The sequence below is a fragment of the Condylura cristata genome, unplaced genomic scaffold, assembly GCF_000260355.1.
Source record: "Condylura cristata isolate star-nosed mole 26May11 unplaced genomic scaffold, ConCri1.0 scaffold00006, whole genome shotgun sequence".
Classification (NCBI taxonomy): Eukaryota; Metazoa; Chordata; class Mammalia; order Eulipotyphla; family Talpidae; genus Condylura; species Condylura cristata.
In genome coordinates this window covers 13,116,495-13,137,383 of record NW_004567107.1, presented here as the reverse complement: position 1 = coordinate 13,137,383, position 20,889 = coordinate 13,116,495, and the positions used below count along the sequence as shown (strand labels likewise).

The 20,889-nt window shown below is 50.6% G+C and overlaps 1 protein-coding gene across 1 annotated transcript in view; it reads left to right on the top strand.

The window, feature by feature from the left end:
• PAPPA (pregnancy-associated plasma protein A, pappalysin 1) overlaps window positions 1-20,889 on the top strand; it is a 223,581-nt gene that overhangs the window by 165,347 nt on the left and 37,345 nt on the right. The window contains exons 13-17 of the mRNA XM_012721479.1: window positions 862-1,075; window positions 9,649-9,817; window positions 12,473-12,656; window positions 19,762-19,972; window positions 20,662-20,833. Coding sequence (XP_012576933.1) covers window positions 862-1,075; window positions 9,649-9,817; window positions 12,473-12,656; window positions 19,762-19,972; window positions 20,662-20,833 — 950 coding nt within the window. The remainder of the gene's footprint in view (window positions 1-861; window positions 1,076-9,648; window positions 9,818-12,472; window positions 12,657-19,761; window positions 19,973-20,661; window positions 20,834-20,889) is intronic.

Below are 20,889 nucleotides of genomic sequence, written 5' to 3'. Positions count from 1 at the left end.
TGGTTAGGATGGGCCAGTGTGCAGATGCCAGGCCTGGTAAGGACAAGCCAGTGTGTAGACGCAGGGACCGGATTTCAGGGGCTGCTGGAATCATGTCATTCACAAGTAGCGAGACCGAGCTCAGCACTGAGGCCTTCAGTGCCAATGCCCTGCCGCCCTGCATGCGTGCGTGCGTACACACACACACACACACACACACACACACACACACACACACGCTCTCCCCTCCTTTGTCTGTGTTCTGGCCCTGCCTTCTCTCTGGACAGGAGCACTGAAGCTGTCCAGGGAGGCCCACTTAGATCGACTCTCAGTTTCTGTCATGGCTGTTCTGTCCTGAAAACCACCTCATGCATTCAGCCTCCTCCCTGAATAGTGGGCTCAGGAGTCTTTACCACAGTCACTGATCCCAGGCTTCCAGAAGCCCTTCGAGAGCAGGCCTTCCTGGCCGGCAGAAGCCTGTTGCTATGAATTATGGCCATCATCTGTACTATGTATCTGGCCAGGAAGACAGCCCAAGAACTAGCCCCTCAGACTGTCAGGCCTCATGCAGTGTGGGAGGGAGGTGAGGGCCAGTATTACTGGGCCAGGGTGGCCGTTTGGGGGAGGGAGAGGAGTGGTGGGCTGTAGGTGAAGGGGAAGCTTAGGGGGCAGGGAAGCAAGGGGAATGGAAAGATTTGGAACCAAGAGAAAAGGGCAGACAAAGAAACTTTCAATCAAACTCAAAATCCCCACCGGCCACCCAATGGTGCTTTTGTGCAGTGACATGAAAGGGTCTGGGGGCTTCGGGAAGGGCCCGTTGCGGAGGGCGTGACTGGCCTTGAGTAATGAGCCTGGCCCCTCGGCCCTCTGTTTCCCTGACAGGCCTCCACGTCCTGAGCTGCAGGAACAATCCTCTGATTATCCCTGTGGTCCATGACCTCAGCCAGCCCTTCTACCACAGCCAGGCGGTACGTGTGAGCTTCAGTTCACCCCTGGTCGCCATCTCGGGGGTGGCCCTGCGTTCCTTCGACAACTTTGACCCTGTCACCCTGAGCAGCTGCCAGAGAGGGGAGACCTACAGCCCCACGGAGCAGAGGTAAGAGAGCTTGCGTCTGCCCGATCTGGGCCCTTCTATAGCCAAGTGGGAAAGGGAGATTCCAGAGCAGGGGAACCACATGCGTTGCTGTAAAACGTGTGTTTCTCCCTTCCCCATTCTCTGACCCCTGGCTGGCTTGCCTTTGGGCCTGGGAGGCTGTATGTCTCTGAATGCCAGGGGTGAGGGAGAGAAGGAGGGGGATGTGGTGGAAAAAGAAGCTTCTTTGCCTGCCTTGCAGCCCCAGAGCAGACAGTGGTGCGTGGGGTGACCCTGAACCATCATTTCCCTCTCTGGGCCTCAGCATCCTCCTTTGAACAAAGAGAGGATAAGTGGATTAGCTCCCTCAAGCTCTGAAACGCTGGCATTTTGTGATCCCTGAGTAGCATCGGCAGGAGGCATAACCCTCCTAAATTTGGGGGATGGTGGCGGGCTGGTGTTTGCTTCCTCACTGATCAGTGTGTGTTTCAGAGATGGGTGAAGTCTCTGTCTTCCCAACCTAGCCACTGAGGGATCCCAGAGCCTGTCTTTAACTGCAGATCCTCTCTCCATCCATGCGTTTGATCTGGCACCTGTGAATGCACCTAGTTTAGAACCCAGAGGGGGTGGTGTTTGCTGATTATCTTTGTGAAAAGAGCACAGCTGTGGAGATGCACTCACCTGGCTGTCACTCCCTCCTTCGCTCTGTCCTTGGACAAACCACTTCACTTTTCTGAGTCTCCCCTTTACTGAGCAGACAATAGACTGCCACCAGTGGGCAGTTATGAAGTCAAAGGTTGCACTGTCCATGAAATGCACCTGTAAACTGTCACACATCCTGTGAGATTCAAGATTCAAAAGGACATGCATCACCGTTTTCTGACACATAGGAAATGGAACTGTACTGCATGGTGTTCTGCCTGTGTTTTTTTGCGTTAGACCTGGAAGAAGCCTCAGGGACCACCAAGTACCTCCAAAGTGTCCCCACTTCCCTGAAGCTTCTAGAATTCCAGAGCCCTAAAAGGGGAAGGACTGGTCCAGAGTCCCGCAGCGTCTCTCTCATCAGCTCAATGGTGCCAAAGGGAGGAAGAAAAAGTGGTCATCTCAGTGGCTCCCCCAAGACTCCTCCAAAAGGCCCCTGTGCCTGGGAGGGAGCAAGGAGAGGAACCAAGTGTGGAGGGACCCCCTGTCTTTCCCACGCCCCTGCTACCACAGCAGACACAAAAGGTGGCTGCAAAACCCACTTTGTATGTGCCCACTGAGTCTGGCAGCTGTTGTGCAAAGCCTGTTGCAATCATTGGAGGCAAAGGACTCCTTGAGTATCACTCATTGTTATATTTCACCCAAAGGGGGCTTTCCTCCCTGCCTCTCCCAACTATAAAAGTCAGTCAGTTCTAAGACCCTCAGGAAGCAGCGTGGATGGAGGGGCAAACCCATCCGACTCTCCCTAGCTGCTCTCCCACCCTGACCCGGCTTCACGGCCAATCCAGGAGTTACCCGAGGCCAGCTCTAATTTCTTGGTGAATTCCTAATGAATAGATTCTGTGCCCACAATAGAGCAGAAAGAAGTGTTTGACCTCAAAATGAATCCATCACTAAGTACTTGCTGTGTTCTTTGACTTGCTGGGGAAGAACACAGAACCGGGCCATGTGGCCCTAAGTGCTCTCGCTGTGGGACTGTGAGCCTCTCTTCCTCTGGGCCTCAGTTTCCGCGGCAATGAAATGAGGAAGATGGGATGCTGACCCCGGCCCTTTGCAGCGCTAGCAATCTGCGATTCCCCAGAGGGAAGAGGAAGGGGCCCAGGTACTTCACTTCCTTATCTAATTTCATCAGCAACCTGATTCCAGGTGCAGTGACTGAGTCAAGCCCCGCTGCAGGAAAAGATGAAGGTGTCAGACGCCAGCCCACCAGAGCTGGGCATAGCTGGGAGGCTTCTTGGGGCTGGTCTCATAGAAGCAAATAGTTGGTGAAACTGAGCCAAGTGATACACAGCCTGAGGGCCCTGAGGAGCTAGCTTGGCCCTGAACTTGGCCCAGACTGGGCCAGGTGAGCTCCTGGAATGGAGGCCGCGGGGCTGCTGGAGCTCCTCTCAGTACTGTAGGGGTAAGGGCAGGGTGGCACATGTCCCTGGGAGCTGAAGGGACATTCACCCCAATAGAGAGCACCATGCATATGTCCAACGACAGTCAAGCAAACAAACCAGGAGAGAAATGTAAAATGAGCAACAGCGGCAAAAAGCTACGATGTTTTTCCTCATTCTCAACACACCAGGGTAGAGTGTCACTTGAGAGCACAAATCTCAGCTGAGGAGAAACAGCCCACTCTGCACCCAGTTGTTTTGCAGGTACTGCAAGGGGCTGTTTCTCCCCTCCCCCTCCAGCCCACCCCACTTCCACCCATCCCGCCTCCACTCCCTCCCCTCTCCTCCCACATCTATTCTCTCTGACTTTCTCTCCTCCCTCCTCTTCTTCTCCTTGGGCTCCTCCCTCCCACCCTGTTTTTTTCCCCTCCTCATTTTCCTTCTCTGCCCAGAGCAGAGCAGTGTGGTGCCTCGTAGGCCACCAGGGAGAAGCCTCACAACAGTAAAATCAATCCAGGCATGTGCAGCGTTTTCTGACCTAGATTCCAGGATCTCCAGTGCTGAGGCAGGACTTGAATAAATTCAGGGGTCCAAGAAAGCAGGATCAGGTTTCAAATGAGAGGTCCAGTTGTGGAATTTTAGCCAAATCCCAGCTCCATAAGGTGTGGAAGGAAGGGAGAAAGATGGGGACCTTAGTGGTGATGGGGGGTGGGAGTGCTAAGAGCTTTGGCCAATGAGGAAGAACAGCAGTTGCAAATTGAACCTTTTGTGAGTCTAACAAACCCCCAAGAACACAGGCAGACACATGCGCATGCATAGACTCACACTGCTTCTGTCTTTAAGGTTCTAAGCAATAAACTTTCCATTTCCTTCCTTCCTCCCTCTCTCCCTCCGCCCCTCCCCCACTTCCTTTTACTTCTTGTACTCTCTTCCTTTATTGCAAACTCTTGCCACTTGTGCAAGGCAGTCCCATGTAGGGACCGGCAGTTCTGACAGCGCACTAACTCTTGCAAGGCTAACTTCAGGGGCAGACCTCCTCATTGCAACCAGATCGATCCCTGCCAGCGGGGTGGACTTGGCTGGGTGGAAATGCCTGTCCTCCGGAGCCCCCGGAACCCTGTGAGTCTGCTCTGATCAGAGCCTATGTGGGGAACATCCCCTTAGGTGACAAAGTAGAAACTTAGATGTAAGATTTGGAGCCCAGCACAAAGCTTCTTATGGAAAAGACCTTGACCTCAAGCCTCTGATGGCTGCCCACAAGCTCACCCAATGTTCACTGCCCACCAAGGGACCAGAGCCTCTCAGCACATTATAGGGGATCACTGGTCTAGGGTACTTCCCTGCTCTTGGGACAGCCGTGCCTAAGCCGGTGTGTATCCCTGCCTGAGTCTTCTCTGCTGCAGCGTCTCACTGCCGTGCCCATCAGTGGTCTGCCAGGATTTCCCTGGGTCCCTTCCATCCTTGTCAGTACTTGGAATTGGCAAGTCTATTTTTTTCCCTTTCCAAAGGATGCTGAACTATGTGCCTTTGGAACTGTGTTGTCTTGTCCAAGATCCCTGAAAGCTGGGAAGATTCTAAGAGGTTCCCTGTTCTCCAGCCTCATGGAAGAGGGGGCCTGAGGTGCAGGCAATGGGGAGAGGTGCTCAAAATTGGCAGGTTAGGGAACAGAGTTGGAATTTGAATGCCATTCTCAGGTCTCAAGGACAAAGCTCTTTCCTCCTCATCAGAAGTTTCGAGACTGCTTCCATAGCCACATCAGACAGGCCCCTGTTGGTCACCTGCTTGAGTTAGTTGTCACCATTTAAGTATTAACTTTTAATATTCATCAATATTTAAAATTTAGTATGGACTAAATTCTTCCTCCTCTCAAAGACACACCAGCCTAGGACCACCCTGACAGTTCCCACCAGGTCACCTTGAGCTGGCTCGAGGCTCGGACACCCAGCTTCTACCGGGTCTTCCACTCAGCCCTCTCCCCATTCACATCATTTTCCTGGACCCCACCGGCCACTAACCTTGCATCCCTACCCATCAAAACCTCACCCTGTCCTCACTTTTGAATTCCAAAGTGCCTAAAATGCCTCAGTTCTGCACAGAAAGATGAGTCCTATCTTAGTGACACCTAGGCTCGCTTGCCCAGGGACGACCCTGCAACGTTTGTGCCAAGGGCATTTTGCCCTTCACATTCCAGCATTGAACCTGATGTTCTTTTTGTTGTCTCCTTTGAGCAACAGATGATTTGTGAGCAACCGGCCCGTTATTGTCTCTACCTGCCAATGCATACATGCAGCTAAGTATTGGCCCACCGGAGTGAAGCCGGGAGTCAAGGGACTGACCCCAGGGCTGGGGGTTCTTACCACCCCTTTAACTTCGGGGCTGCATGAGCCATGCCCACATGCACTGTTACCCATGGTCAGGGTCCATTTCAATTGGCAGCACTTGCAGGGTTTTGGCGGTCAGATGACTTAAGAATCTATCTCTCTATATGGAATTGAGTGTGCAAATAAATAAATATATAAATATTTAAATCAATAAAAATATGTAATATCTAAATTATTATATATTAATGTGTATGCATGTATGTATGCATATATGCAAAAACAACCGAAAATTCACTAGTATCTGATGATCTCCACATCCAGAGAGGGGGAGGTATCTCCATCTTTTCCTGGGCTGAGAATTTCATTGATTGGACTAACAGTGGCCCTCCCCCATCAGCCACTTTCCTCTGTTCTGAGCAATGCCTTCCTTTTCTCCTTATATTATTTTTCTTAACTGTCCATCACTGTCACTGGTAGGAAATCCTCCCCCCATTTTTTATGCAAGCAGAGGCTTTTCTTTTGTTTCATTTTCCTTGTTGTGATTCTCATTTCTGCGTTTCAGAACTAACAGGGCTCTGTGAGGGAGTCATCTGGGCGGTGGGGCAATGTCTAGTCTTGGGGACAGTGCTTTCTAACTACACTTCCCACCTGCCAGGTAAGCACAGGGACTTGGGGGACAGGCAGGCAATCTTGTGTTGGAATCCTAGACACCTGAGAGCTTTTGGACAAGTGATTGAATTCTCTTGGTCCCAGTCTCCTCTTCTTGAGAACAGGACTAGTGACCCACCTCAGGGAATCACCAGGAGAATGTGAATGGCATGTTGTAGGTAAAACCCAGCTACCAAGTCTTTGTACTCCTACCTGTCTTCTTTCTTTTCTTCCCGGTCTTAAGCATATAAGTCAAGTATAGACAGATGTGCTGAAAAAGCAAGGATGCCTCACTCCCCAAAGTGTGGTCTTGCAGCTAGGGAAGATCCTAGCCTTTTTCCAGTTGTCCAATAACAAAAGTTATCACAGCTCAGAAAACGATGGGTCCCTCGTTCCTTCTGGAAATCCACACCAGGCAGTGGAATGTTCAAGGTCTGAGAAGTCAGCAATGAAGACAGTTGACCGGTCTCATTCATCCATGTTACCCTTCTCCAAGGATGGAGCTGACTGGTCAGGTAATTCATGTGACCAGGGAGCAAAAAGAGCCAGAGCTGAGGGACCACCTGCCTTGCCATGTACTTCTTACTTCCAGAGCATTTCTGACAACGGCCTTGCTCTTCTACACACACACTGAGCTCCATCTGTCCTGGACCTTGACACATGACCTTTCCTCTTCCCGGATGACATCAGGGTCTTAACTCAAGCCCTCCTCGTGGAAGCCTCCCTTGAGCCCATGTGTAGGGTGCCCTCTACCCCACTCCTCTGATTCATGTTTAAAAGCCTTTATTACTGGCATCGCTACCTGGCTTCCTTGGTACTTGTCCTCCCTCCTTGTATGCACAGGGTGATGGGAATCTCGGCTGTCCCCACTGGTCCCCACCATTCAGAGCCATATCTGGTTACACAGCAGGGCCTCAGGCAAGGTCCTTGGAATAGACAAACGAGTGGCTGTTGTGTCAGCCCTGTTGACAATCTCGAGAGGTCAATCACCTGATTGTCTCCACTTTACAAAGGAGGAAACTGAGGCACCATGCATTATATAACTCTGCAGGGTTATATTTCCAAGTGAACCATGGCAGAGCCGGGCCTGAAGCCTAGACATGCCCCCTGGCTAAACTGTGTATTTTTTTTTTTTCTAGCAAATCAAGTTTCCTAGTTTATCTTTTCCCAACAAAAACATTAGAGGGCAGAAGTGGGGGGAGCTGTTTTTATCTTAGTGATCTCACAGTCCAGAGGTCCTGAACTGGGAACCAGGAGTTGAGAAGGGTCTCTTCACCATGCAAAGCCAGGGAAGCCTGCAAGCAGGTCAGGAGACCAGCTTGGAAGTTGGAGCTCAGAGCCCGTCGCTCTGAATTGGAACCGTGTGATCTTCCCCCCAGAGTTTACACAGCGTGCACAGATGCATTTTCGTGTCAGCAGCACTGGCTCTCCAGAAACAGTCTCTTCGAGGTCGCCACATGGAGGATGCTGCAGGCACAAGCAAGAGGGCGGAGAATCTGACTCTCCGTAAGCGTCACTTAATCCCACGGTGGATTTTGGTAGTGACGAGATGTGGGGTGTGCAGAGCCCACGTAGGTACGGGCCTGAGACCTAGGTCAAACACTTGCCCTTTTCCAAGTATTTAAGCAGGGGGTCTTGCTAGGATGTGTGTGGGAGTTGTGTGGGTCCTGAGCTCCCTGTCCACCGCACTGGCATTCTCACCGTCCTTTTGAGCAGGGAATAGAGCGTGGGCTAAGTGACTGTGCTCCCACCAGATCTTGCTGCAGCTGGCACCAAGAAAAACATTGGGAGTTTCTTCTTCAGCTGCAGCGCTCCCTGTTTTCTGGATAAAAACAGGAAAATGGCAGCCCGCGGCACCAGGTGCACATCTGTCTGTGTAACCTGTCTGCCAGGCTTGGGGTAGAAAGAACCAGGGGGGCAAACGTTAGAGCAAACTGCTCCCAGAAGCCTTCTGCATTGGCGCTCACCCCCGGCACCTTTACAAAATGCTAAAGATTCGGCCCTCCCTGGTGGCGCAGCGGGTTAAAGCACAGCAGTGAGAATCTAAAGCCGCTTCCTCATGAGTTCGATTCCCGCCTGCCCTGGAGGCGACCACATGGCGTGGCAGACCTCTCCTGACCCGCCCGCTGCTCCCCTCAGCAGTGTACTTCGTTGATCTGTCTGTTCTGCTTCCCACTCTGTCTCTGGTGAAGCCTCTCATCGCCCCTGATCCTCTGGCCTGTACCCCAGTTCTGTATGCACAAATAAATAAATCTTTAAAAAAAAAATGCTAAAGATTCCTTTTAACGCATGGCGGCCATTTGTTCTGCTGCTTAAGAAACATTTAGTGAAAGCAAGGTGTTTTTATTGCAATGAGGAGTTTATCAAGGTGGAAAAAGGCTTTATCTTTACTCTCAAAGAACGTCTAATGCAGGTGTGGGGTAGGTTAACAACAAGGACTCTGGACTCCCACATCTGGGTGGTAGCTTAAACAAGTAACTTAATCTCACTGGTCCCTGATTTTTCCAACTATAAAATGAATAACACTTAGCTCATGGGGTTGTGTGGATGGAGTGAGCTCATGTATATAAGCAATCCATGAATAGTCACTAATGTTACTGAGTGTCTGTGTAACTCTACTAGAAAGGGAACGATCACCCAAGCAGAGACTTTGGGTCGTTTCCGATTATGTTCATAAGAGTTAGCACGTATTCAGCCCCATGGAGGCACCACGGGCCTGTGCATTGTATTTCCTGCATGAAGCGTGAGACAGAAGCATTAGCGAAGGTGGGACAGAGTACCTGGAAGACAGATCATCTGGTGACAGCAGGGAAGATTTCTGCAGAAGTTTCCATGAAGCTCATACTCACGATGAGCCTTCAGATTGGCAGGAGACGGGATAGCAGCTGGAGCAGGACAAGGGCTTGAGCTCCTTACGGCTTCACTAACAACACAGAGGTCACCTTCCCAGACTTCCACATTCAACACCTCAGCGGGGTCAGTTCCTTTTGGGTTGGCCCAACGTGAGAGTGCTCTGATGCTCAAGAGAGGTGATGTACCTTGCCCAGAGTCACACAGCTTCTAGGGATGAAGCACAGATTTTCTTATACCATGGACTACCATTTATTGGAGGCTTGGAATTCTGCTCTGTTCTCTTCCCAAACTCTCTGATTGAATCCTTGCAGTGATCCTCAGAAATTGTATTGTAAGGTTTGAAGAGTATTATCTTCATTTCATGCCTGGCGTAAGACACTCAGTGAATCCTAGCTGTGGTCATACTGTTCCCATTTCACACAGGGAAAACTGATATTCTGTCAGGTTGGAGGTATACTAATCCAGAAAGCTTTCAGGTACCAGGATGTGAACCCTGCCGGGTCCAGGCATGTTCTCTTAATGATAAACTTGACCCTGCCTTCAGGGTCCTCTTACCAAGCCAGCACCTCTTCCCTCCTGTCTCCTCTTCCTCCTAACATTTTGGAGAGGGGACAGTGAGCCTTTAGCTTCCAGCTGGAGGGCAGTAAGCTGACGGGATGGCTCCCGCTAACCCCCTGCTTTCTTTCCTTTCCAGCTGCGTGCATTTTGCCTGCGAGGCCACAGACTGTCCTGAGCTGGCTGTGCAGAACGCATCTCTCAACTGCTCCAGCAGTGACCGCTACCATGGTGCCCAGTGCACAGTGAGCTGCCAGACAGGCCACGTGCTCCAGATCCGGCGGGATGATGAACTGATCAAGAGCCAGGTGTGTATAGATGCTGGGCTTGCAGCCCTGGAAATGCGCTAACCGGGCTTCAGGTGTTTTGTGCCAAATACCCAGCTCTTCATATCTATCAAGCACCAACCTCCTGGTTGGTGCTCAGTTGATATCAGTGTATTGATGGAGAGAATCTGGAGCTTCTAAGACAATAGTTCCTGTGCAGAGGGTTTTACACGACACATATTAGGCTCTGTGTGTGTTTTGCAAGTCGGGAAGGTCATGGGCTGGTATTTTGGAATGAAACTTCTACAGTCAGAGGACTACTACAATCAAATAGGCTGCTTTAAGTAGAGGGGGGTCCTCTGTCTTCATTATTTCATTCACGGATTCATCACAAAACACCCATGTTTGTTCATTGAGAACCAGATACTGCATTAGGTGCCATGGGAGTTGGAGGGCTAGAGTAGGGCTGTCCTTGCTCTCAAGAACCTCAAGATGGGCCCTCCCTGATGGCAGTACTAGGAAGCTATCACAGCCACTGTAGCACGAGTTCAATCCCCGGCCCTGGAGGTGACCCACAGGGCCTAGCTGACCTCTCCTGCTCCCCTCAGTGTACTTTGTCAATCTGCCTTTTCTGCTCCCCACTCTGCCTCTGGTGGGTCCTCTCACCCCTTCACTTCTGGCCTGTACTCCAGTTCTGTATGCATAAAAAAATAAAAAATAAAAGAATCTCAAGAAACTAGTGATGGCAGACAATGAATGGAAAATGAAATCACTGTGTGATCACAACATAAAGAAGAACATAGGGGAATGTGGAAATGGGGAATCAAGGAAGGCTCTCTGGAGGAAGTGACATGAAACTGGAAACTAGATAGGTTGACAGAGGGCTGTATGCTGGGGAGGGAAGAAATATGTGCCCTGGACATAGGCAGGCATGGTAGGTAGAAGCCCACCGGTGAGAAAGAGGTTTCTCTTTTTCTGAACTCATCCAAGCTGTGAGGCTAGAGCTGGGCAGGCAAGGTCCACCCATGTAAGGCCCTGTCGGTTTGCTCAGAAGTGTACAGTTTAACTACTGGGAACAGGGAGCTGTTATCGAGATGGCATAGTCTGATCATCGTGAATAGAGACCCTGGGACTGCCCACTTGGGTGTGACTATCTGACCATAAGACTGGCCACTGGAGGACCCCAGGGAAGTCAGTAGAACTCAGGGAGAAACGGACATGTCCTGGAGGCCAGTGAAGTGAATGGATTTATGGAGTGGCAGATGGCGGCTGCAACGTGGCATGCTGTGCAGTCTCAGTGCAGGATAGGTAGCAGTGAAGCCTGAGATTGGAGGGTTCCAGAGCTCTGGCACTAGATTCAGCCTTTCCAGGCCCTGCTTGTGGACTTTGTCTTCACAGTGAGCATGCAGGCCACGCTGCTGTTGATTGTTGGGAATGCCTGTTTATACAGAGCTTCTACCTAGAGTGGAGTCCCGTATGGGAGCCCAAGGGCCCCTGATTGCTCATCCAAGACACCTCCTACTGTGTGTCGGCCGTGGCAGGTCTGAGCTCCTGTGGAAACAATTCAGCTTCTTGGCAGTGAGGGCCCTCTGCTCCCTTTGATGTGTGCTTAAGAGGGGAAAAGGTCCTTTGCTCTTGAGATCTCAGTGCAACAGTTGGCCTCCCAACCTCCCGGGATTTGGCAGCTTTCTCCTTGAACGGAAGCCGTGGACTGTGGTGACTGTCTGGCCCTTGGCTCCCTGCGTGGCCTCTCCTGTCTCCCCCCAAGCATCACCATCGTCTATATCAGTCCAGTTCCTGTGGGCACTTCCGTTTTTCCTAACCCTGTTCCTTCTTCATGTCTGCATCCCATAACTATGGAAACATAGGCTTTCACAGGAGAGAGAGGCTTTTAGTATCTTTGGTTCCAGTGCCAGTAGGAGAACGCAATCACAGACAGGGGTGGCCATGTAGCACGTGGGGATGCCTGCTGCAAGCCAGGACCCCTGTGACCTCCTTCAGAGCCAAGAAAAGATACAGAGATCAAGAGCCGGTGTCTCACCACTGGGCCATGCTGCAGTGGCTATTTTGGTAAAGAAAATCATCATGGCCAAGAGCCTCACAGTTCTTGGTACGATGGAGTTGATGGTCTGGGGACTATATCTAACAGTTAGAATATAGCTTTGGGCCCTCCCTGGTGATGCAGTGGATTCAAGGGCAGCACTGCAAGTGAGCCACAGCTGCTTCAGTGTGAGTTCAAACCCTGACCCACACAGCACAGCAGACCTCTTCTTCCTGACCACTGCTCCCCTCAGCTGTGTACTTCATCAGTTTGCCTGTTCTGCTCCTCACTCTGTCTCTGGTGAATCCTTTCACTGCCTCCGCACCTCTGTCCTGTACCCCACTTCTATATGCATAAATAAATAAATCTTTAAAAAAGAGACAGAATGTAGCTTTGGAGTAAACATCCCATGTATCCTTTCGATTTGGGAAAAATCACTCAAAGTCGCCAAGCCTCAGTTTCTGAGTCTGTCAAATAGGACTAAAAAGCACCCAATTCATAGTTTTGTATCCCTCAAAGTGGGTCTAATTTGAGCACTAATCATTCACGTCCTGCGGCGCATACAAGACTCTGAGTTGCAGTCTGGGCAGGGCAGGGTGCCCCCACATTGGGAATGAGCTCAGCCCCTCTTCACTGTGCCCACCTCTGCCTTACAGACGGGTCCCAGCGTCACAGTGACCTGCACCGAGGGCAAGTGGAACAAGCAGGTGGCGTGTGAGCCAGTGGACTGCGGCCTCCCGGATCAGCACCACGTCTATGCGGCCTCCTTCTCCTGCCTCGAGGGAACCACCTATGGCAGCAAGTGCTCCTTCCAGTGCCGCCACCCAGCTCAGCTGAAAGGTACCCAGGCCCCACTGGCTCCGTCGCCCACTGCCAGACCCTTCTTCTGGTCTCAGGCACGAAGGGTTGGAGCTTTTATTTGTAATCCTTCTTTCTTTCTACCAACTGTGTTCCTGCAAACTTCCCTGCTGGGCAGCTAAGGAAAAGGTGGAGCATGTGTCAGCGTGACAATGGAATCTTTTCCACGATCTTGCAAATCTTGCAAAAAGGAAAAGAAAAGAAAGAGAAGGGAAGGGAGGGAGGATGGTAAAGAAGATTATCAGAAGGTAACATTTTGAGTTCATGTGATGACCTGGCTGGATATGACTAGGGTCCAGGAAGCCTAAGATGTGAGTTGGTGTTGCTCTCACTGGCACAGAAGAGGAAACCGGGCCCACTCTTAGTTGTGGGCGCCAGCGTCTAGCTTGCTCCGAAACCAGTATCTGCTACTTAAGAAGGTCCAGCTGTGGGCTTCCCTGGTGGCATGGAGGATTGGGGTGCAGTACTATGAAGCTCTTTGCAGTCACTGCAGCACAAGCTTGATCCCCAACTAAGGAGGTGACCCACATGGTGCAGCAAACCTCTCCTGTCTCCCTGCTGCTCCCCTCAGCAGTGTATTTCAGTAGATCTGACTGTTCTGCTCCCCACTCTGTCTCTGGTGAATCCTCTCACCCTCTTCCCCCTGCACCTCTGGCCTGCACCTCAGTTCTTGAATGCATAAGTAAATAAATCTTTGAAGAAGAAGAAAAAAAAAAAGCAGAAGGTCCAAGGAGAAAAAAAATAATAATAATGCACAACTGTATACCAGAGACATTTTACAGGGGTGGAGTGGGAAATGGGATCAAAAATGGGGGGAGGGAAGTGCACTGGACTATGGTGATGGCACATGGGTGATTTGGTGGTGGGAAGCCCACGGGGATTACGAAGAGATGAAAAAGGCACAAAATGATGTAAAACTAAACTATTAGTTTAGATAGGAGCATTTACTGGGGTCTCCTGAACCAGGCACTAGGTAGGGGTAGAGGTGAATAAGACATAGACATGTTCTGGAGAAAAGGCCAGATTCTGGACATGGATGAGAAGCTGGGCAGCATGCCCTGGGTGTCAGGCTGAGAAGTCTTGGAGGTTGCCGAGATTCATACTCATGGAGAGATGGTGCAGTTGGGGTCCATTGTGAGGAAGGAGGAGACTTGTACAGAATCACAGTACAAGGTATTTACATTTCGTAGACAGGTGCTCTGGGCTTCTGGTCGATTATTGGATTTTGACATTGTACCCAATTCTCAGGGTGCTTGGACCCTCACCTTTGCTTGGCTTTATAGGATACATTGCTTTTTATCAGATTTTGTGCCTAGATGTCATTCAAGAATGAGCCCCAGATGGGGTCCATCATTCTGCAGAGTGCAGGAGTGGACTCCTGCAGGGTTTTTGACAGCAACATGAAAGGGATCAGCCCTCTGAGGATCAAGTCCGGAATTTTTTGACTTTCTGTATTCCCTTGAAATATTGGGGAAACTAGTGACCCTCTTCAGCCATCAAAGTGCTTGAAACTCATGAGTACATAATATTACATCTAAGTTCAATGGAATTTATAGACCTCCCTCCGAATGCCAGGACCCTGCACAGCGAGACTCAGGAGCGTTTATTGATGGGGAATGGCTAAATGAACTGACGAAAGTAAGGCCACAGGAAGCATCTCTCTTAAGAAATGAATGGAAGACACAGTGATCTCACTAAATTGCTCCAGAAAGAAAACAGGAAGTGCTTTTGGGATGCAGCCATCGGTGCTATGATTTTTAACCTAGGAGATTTGAGATGTGAAGTGTCTGTGGAACTGCAGCCCTCCCTCCCTCAGGCTCCATGAGCCCTTCCCCATTGACCCAATGTGGGATGAACGAATAACTTATGCATGCAAGAACTGGGGTACAGGACAGAGGTGGGGGTGGTGAGAGGATTCACCAGGGACAGAATGGGGAGCAGAACAGGCAGATTGATTGAAACACATTGCTGAGGGGAGCAGTGGGTGATACAGGAGAGGCCTGTTGTACCATGTGGGTCAGCTCCCTGGCGGGGGATGGAACTCATGCTGTAGTGGCTGCAGACAGCTTCACAGTGCTGCACGTCAACATCTTTCACCCCAAGGGAGGCCCCTCACTATTTCTATAAGCTCCCATGGCCACTGAGCACTTTTTAGACTTTATTGCAGATAGAAACATGAACTGGAAGGAGCTGGACACTGACCACACCCTACAGGGATGTGTCACTATTAATCTCTGCCCTCACCTCTGCCCTCTCCCTCAGAGTCCTGCTGCAACTCCCAACCTCTGGGAATTCCAACTTCTCTGATCTCTCTTGGGACAAGAGCCACCCCTCTTTCTTAGAAGCAGATAGCCAGGCCCAAGAGACTTCAGCTTTATCCAAAGGGCTTCCTTGAGATACCTTCCCCACTAACAGATCACCTGTTAAGAGGAATTCTCATACTGAGCCCGAGGAGGTAACATTCCTCATCTTCTCCCTGGAGAGTTTGTGAGATAGATGGTTGGGGGGTGGTGTCAGTAGGTCAAAGAGGACTGGGTGCTGAAGGCAGACTCAGGCCTGGAGACTTAAGTGTCACCGTGGAGAAGGGGCTTCCCCAGGTGCTTAGGAAAGGCCACTCTCAGGGGTAAACCCTGCAAAGCAGAGAGTGAGCACCGATTTCATCTCCTAAATAACCCTTCCAGATTCTCTGGTCAGGCTTTGAGAATCAGGCCTCTTCTAACTTCAGGCTTCTCACCTGTTGCCTCTGAACCCGTTGGCCTTTTCTGAACCTTATCCCTTAGCCCAGAATTCCCACCAAACATTTAACATCAGCACTGGAAGAAACCTGGAGGTCATTAGGGCCAATGATTTCATTGTGCAGTGGGACCCCCAGGAATGGTGCCCCAGCCGGGCACACAGTTCCCACCAGCATGGAGACATGGCCTGATGTCTGACTGTGCGCGGTGCTCACTGCCTCTCCTGCTTGGCAGCTTGCCACCACCTCCAGTTCCTTTCTTCCTCTTCCTAGGAAGAGCCTGCCACCAATTGTCCACGAGTTTTACATGTGTGACCTCCCTGGAGACGACCATCCTCCTTCCTTCATGTCTAACATTTGCTAGAAATGTGGCCCCGTGGTAAAGAAGCCTGAAGAGAGGGGAGGGGTTGCAGATAATGAAGCCTGATTCCCTGACTAGGTCTTGAGTGGGGATGCTCCCCTGGCCCTGATTCCATGAGATTTCCTCTCGACAGCGACTCCTCTTTGGTCCTGCTCTTGGGCATGACTCTGCAGTGGGTTCAGGAAAGCCCCAAGGACTGAGGCAGGCCCCAGGACCTCAGTTTCTCACTGCACAAGGGGGTTGGTGACAGGAAAGAAGAAGATGGCCCTAGCAAGTCTTTGTAGGCCTATCTTGTGGACTCAATGATGGACAATTGTTGTTGTAATTCCCTGCAGACAGAAAAAAATTGAACAAATAATCAAAATGTAATCTGATTCACCCAGGCTGGGGCAGAGAGAGCTCAGTGTCACTGAGCAACTGACACTTCCTGGAGCTGCCAGGTCCAGCTCAGGTTTGCTCTCTCACTGCACGGACCCCAGGAGCCTAGAATGTATGTTTAGAATGAAAAGCGACTTAGGATTGCATACTTCCCATGATGCCTCCATATCTTCTGCCTCAGTTTCTTCCTCTGATCTTCTGCACCCCAGTGGTGGCTCATCTTGGGATAGCAGCCAGTCTGAATCATTTCTGAGCTCATTTCCTCTTGCCCCACGTGGCCCAGAGCCTTATATCGTGGCCTCTTCTTTATTTCTGCTCCTCGTCCTGCTTCCTTTTGCTTTCCTCTGCAGCTTTTGCTAAGGCCATTTTCTTCCCCAAAGCAGTGACACTGATCTCTACCCGTGTCCATCGGTACTAGCCTTTGGCTAATGCAGCCTCCTAAGCGCCTGCTAGTCTTTTTGCCTGTCCAGCCAGCTGCATTCTTTGTTTTCTAAAAATATCCTTTCATATCCTACATTGTTAGAGCTGGGTATAGTTTAAGGCCAGCAAGTAAGTAATGTGACATGTTCAGGGCCACCGGGAGATTCACGAGACTACAAGTAGCAACCAGTGTTTCCAAGGGCTTATTATGAGCTTGGCACTAAGCTGGATGCCTGAATCAGAGAATGAACAGGCTGCAGCCTCTGGCCTTAGGACGCAGATAGTGTCAGCACATGTAGGAGGGACGAGGAAAAGCCCCTTAGGTCTCCAGGCGTTTCCTTGTTTGTATTCTGTTCTAGGTTAATTTCAAATCATAAAGACACTCCCAGCAAGATTTGGCCTTCCGGGTAGTCTCTTCAATAAAATAGTAAAAATAGACACATCTCTTTTGGCAACATGTTTACCAGCTTTTTAACATTCGTTAGACTTCTTTGAAATTTCCTAGCCCACATTTATAGACAAGCTGAGCAAGATTTATTGTCTAGACTTTAAAGGCCAAAGTGATGGGGGCACAGGGTCACCCACTTTGGGGGAACCCAGTTTCTGACACTCTTACTTCTTACCAAAACATGCCTTCACCTCCCATCCTGACCCAGGCTTCCCCAGGGAACACAGGTAGGGTGAGGGGAACAGGAGGCATGAGGCATAGAAGTACCAGGGATCTGTTTTAAAGCCAGTTTGTTGCCATGGTAACCAGAGGTCCCTTGGGGGAAGGTTGGGACTCAAGAAGAGACATCCTCAGAGTTAACTCTGGAAACCCCTATGCTGACCGAGTGCATCGTGCAGAGGCATGTATGCCTCGGAGTCTTACCTATGAGCAGAACATGCACCCCAGACTGACTTTAAAGCTGCATGGTGGATGCAGGTAGTGGCCACATCTTGCTCCTAAGAGTACTGATTCTACCCAGCTCGGATAGGCTTCTGTATCGGCCCCATTTTGTTGGGCAGGGGGTAATGTCCATGGTCCTGAACTGCCCGTTCCTCCTTCCTTAGGATTCTCTCTTTGACTATGGCACACTGTTAACTCCCACCTACCCTCTTCTAGAATTTACGTTTCAGGTGTGCATTGTCTTTCTCCAGTAACATTCTGGAATTTCTATGTTATTTCACCTCACAAGAAATATGGCTTTCATGCCATGGTTTATGCCTTGCATAACTAATGCCATGTGCTTTTTTAGGGTCCCAACACTTTTCCCACAGATATTGCTCCCTTCTTGGGGACTTTAGAAAAAGTTTGCTTCCCTTATGTTTTGTAACTCCCCTCCCCAAGATGCTTTGGGTATGTATGGACACCTCCAAAACACTGGCCCCGTCACAAAAGCCATGTCAAAAGCAGTTTGTAATCTCTGTGTTCTGAAGCCTTCTCTGCTTCCTTCGGAAGCCAAATGAATCCTTCTCTGCGACTCTGGATATTTTTACTTGATTTCTAAATGACTCTAGTGTGCAGCATCTCACTTTATCAATGTGAAGTTTACAGACAACATATTATCTTGCATTTACTAGATGAATCCCGCTGGCAAAGGAAGAAAGTAGAAGTGAATGAATGAGCTAGGACGAGCAGAGGCACCCACACAAAACTGAAGTGTTTTTCTCCTGTTTCTTCCTCTTTCTGCTTTATTTCTCTTCAGAGCTCTCACCGCGTCCAAGTATTACACAAAGTAGTTATTTGAAATGTAATTCGTTGTGCTCCGTCCTGACCCACCAGCATACTGGAATGTAAACTCTAAGAGGGCAGGGCTGTTAGTGTTTTCCACCGCTTGGTCCCAACATTTGGAAGAGTCTATAATGCTCCTCAATACTCCTTGCCATCTGCTAATGTTGGCAAAAATTAAGAGGAAGGTGGAGAGAGAGGAAATACAAAGAAAAGGAGGGAGAAAGTGAAGGAGAAAAAAAAGGGGTTGACAGCACTTTTCTAGACCCTAAATCAACATTTTGTGTTTCGCCTTCTCCGCTCCCTGTGAGACAGTCCGTTGGGTGGGTCTCTCCCTTTGAATGCCCTTGGAACACAGCTGCCGACTCAGCTTCCCATTAAGGAAGACAGTGACCAGCTGTGGAGCTAGACAAATTGGTTTCAAACCTCAGTTCTGGCCTTTTTGAACTGTGAGAACTTGGTCAAGTCACTTCCTTCTCTGAGTCACTAATTCCACGGAACAGTCCCCTGGGGCACTGTTGTGAGAATAGATGGCATTTCACAAGCACTCAGGGTCTAGTCAGTCAGTCGCTGCTCAGAAAATGTTGGTTTCAGCCCCCTCACTCCACCCTTCCACCCTTCCCATCTTCCCATCCCGGAGCCTCCGATGTGCTTCCAGCCCTGCTTGTCAACACCATTCAGTAATAACCGGCAAGAAGAGAGTTTGGTCGAGAAACCCATGTTTTAGGTCCTGCTTTAATTGTCCTGGGGAGGTTTTGGGCAGGCCGTGGGTCGGTAATATATGACCTGGCAGTGAAAAGCTGAACTCCCCGTGCTTTGCTTTTATTTGTAACGTCCCGTCGGGCCAGCTTCCCGATGGCCATCAGCACATTTGTCAGTGCTGGCTTGGTGACGGGGAATGCTGCTCTCAGCTGCCTTGGCAGCCCGTCACTGAGTGCAGGGTCTGGAAAGCCCATCAGACCTCCAGAAACCACGATGCTGTCACTTCCAGCCACGGGAGGGGGGAGGGGGGAGGTACGGCTGGGGCAAATACAGGGGCGCAGGGCCCGGAGGGGAGTGGTGGGCTGAGGTCACCCAGCAGTTTTCAGACCGTGCGGTCGATTCTGGTGGGAGCTTCTGCTGTCAGTCTTTGAAGTCAGATGCCTGAGTCTCTGGGCCCAGATGCCTGCCTGGCACACATGGAGGGGGTGGGTGGAGAGTCAGATCTTTTTTCTGTGCAGTACAAGAGTTTCTGAATGAGGAACTCTCAGTCCTGAATTCTAGTTCACCTCAGATGGGGGTTAATTGTGTCCCAAATTGCTGGCTCCTCCTCCACTGTAGCCCGCTCCCTCCTTGGAGACTTCCCGGTTGTACTGGAAGGGTCTGGGCTTGCAAGAGGAAGGTGGTCTGGTTTTGAACTTGACTCAAGTCCAAGGTGGTGAATGAACTGAGCTCTCGGAGACCCCGCTGCCCTTCGCTAATCCTGCCTGCCTGTGTCCTCCAGGCAACAACAGCCTCCTGACCTGCTTGGAGGATGGGCTGTGGTCCTTCCCGGAGGCTCTGTGTGAGCTCATGTGTCTCGCTCCGCCCCCGGTACCCAACGCAGACCTCCAGACTGCCCGGTGCCGAGAGAACAAGCACAAGGTGGGCTCTTTCTGCAAGTACAAGTGCAAACCCGGATACCATGTGCCCGGCTCCTCTCGCAAGTCAAAGAAGTAAGTGGGGCTGCCAACTCACAGGTGCTGGGGGCAGGGGAGGCGAGCTGGGGCTGGCCGAAGGTTAGCGGGAAGCACACTCGTTTCTTTGCTGGAAGCAATACTTACTGTTGATGCCATTCTGTTCGTGGGAATCTGGAAGGACATGGTTAGTAACTGCCTACTGGCTGTGTGACCGCAGGTAGGTGACATCACGTCTCTGGGCCTCTTTTTCAGCAGTAAGATGGGGATGAGAATAATAGTTAACCAGATAGGACTTTTGTGAAGAATAAAGGAGGTTGTGTATGCGAAGTGCTACCAGAGCGCACATAGTAACTGTTCAGTGCTGGGTGTTCACGTCAGCATTGGGCCAGCATCCATCAGAACACACTGGAAGGAAGGGCGGGGGCAAGGGACATGCAGGGTTTGACTTTTGTTCCAGCCCACGAGTCACTGCACGACAGTTTGGAGCTTTGACTTGCTACTGTTGCTGCTGAAGGCGTTCTATGAATGAATTTTCCTTTTACCCATACTGTGCCCCCTCCCAATCAAACATGTAGGAATAAATCAAGCAGTAAGACAGGTCAACTCAATCAAGAGTGGGAAAGGGTAACAAGAGGCCAGCTGGCTGGAGAGGAGCTGCGGTGTTTTGGTAGAACCTGGGTCTAGCCATCCGGTCCTTGAAGTCTGCTTTTATTTCTTCCTTGAAGACGGGCCTTCAAGACTCAGTGTACCCAGGATGGCAGCTGGCAGGAGGGGGCTTGTGTTCCTGTGACTTGCGACCCACCTCCCCCGAAATTCCATGGGCTGTACCAGTGCACTCATGGCTTCCAGTTCAACAGCGAGTGCAGGATCAAGTGTGAAGATGGCGATGCCGCCCAGGTAAGGCTCCGCAAATGAGCGCAATGCCTGGGCCTCTCTGCCTCCCAAACACCAGC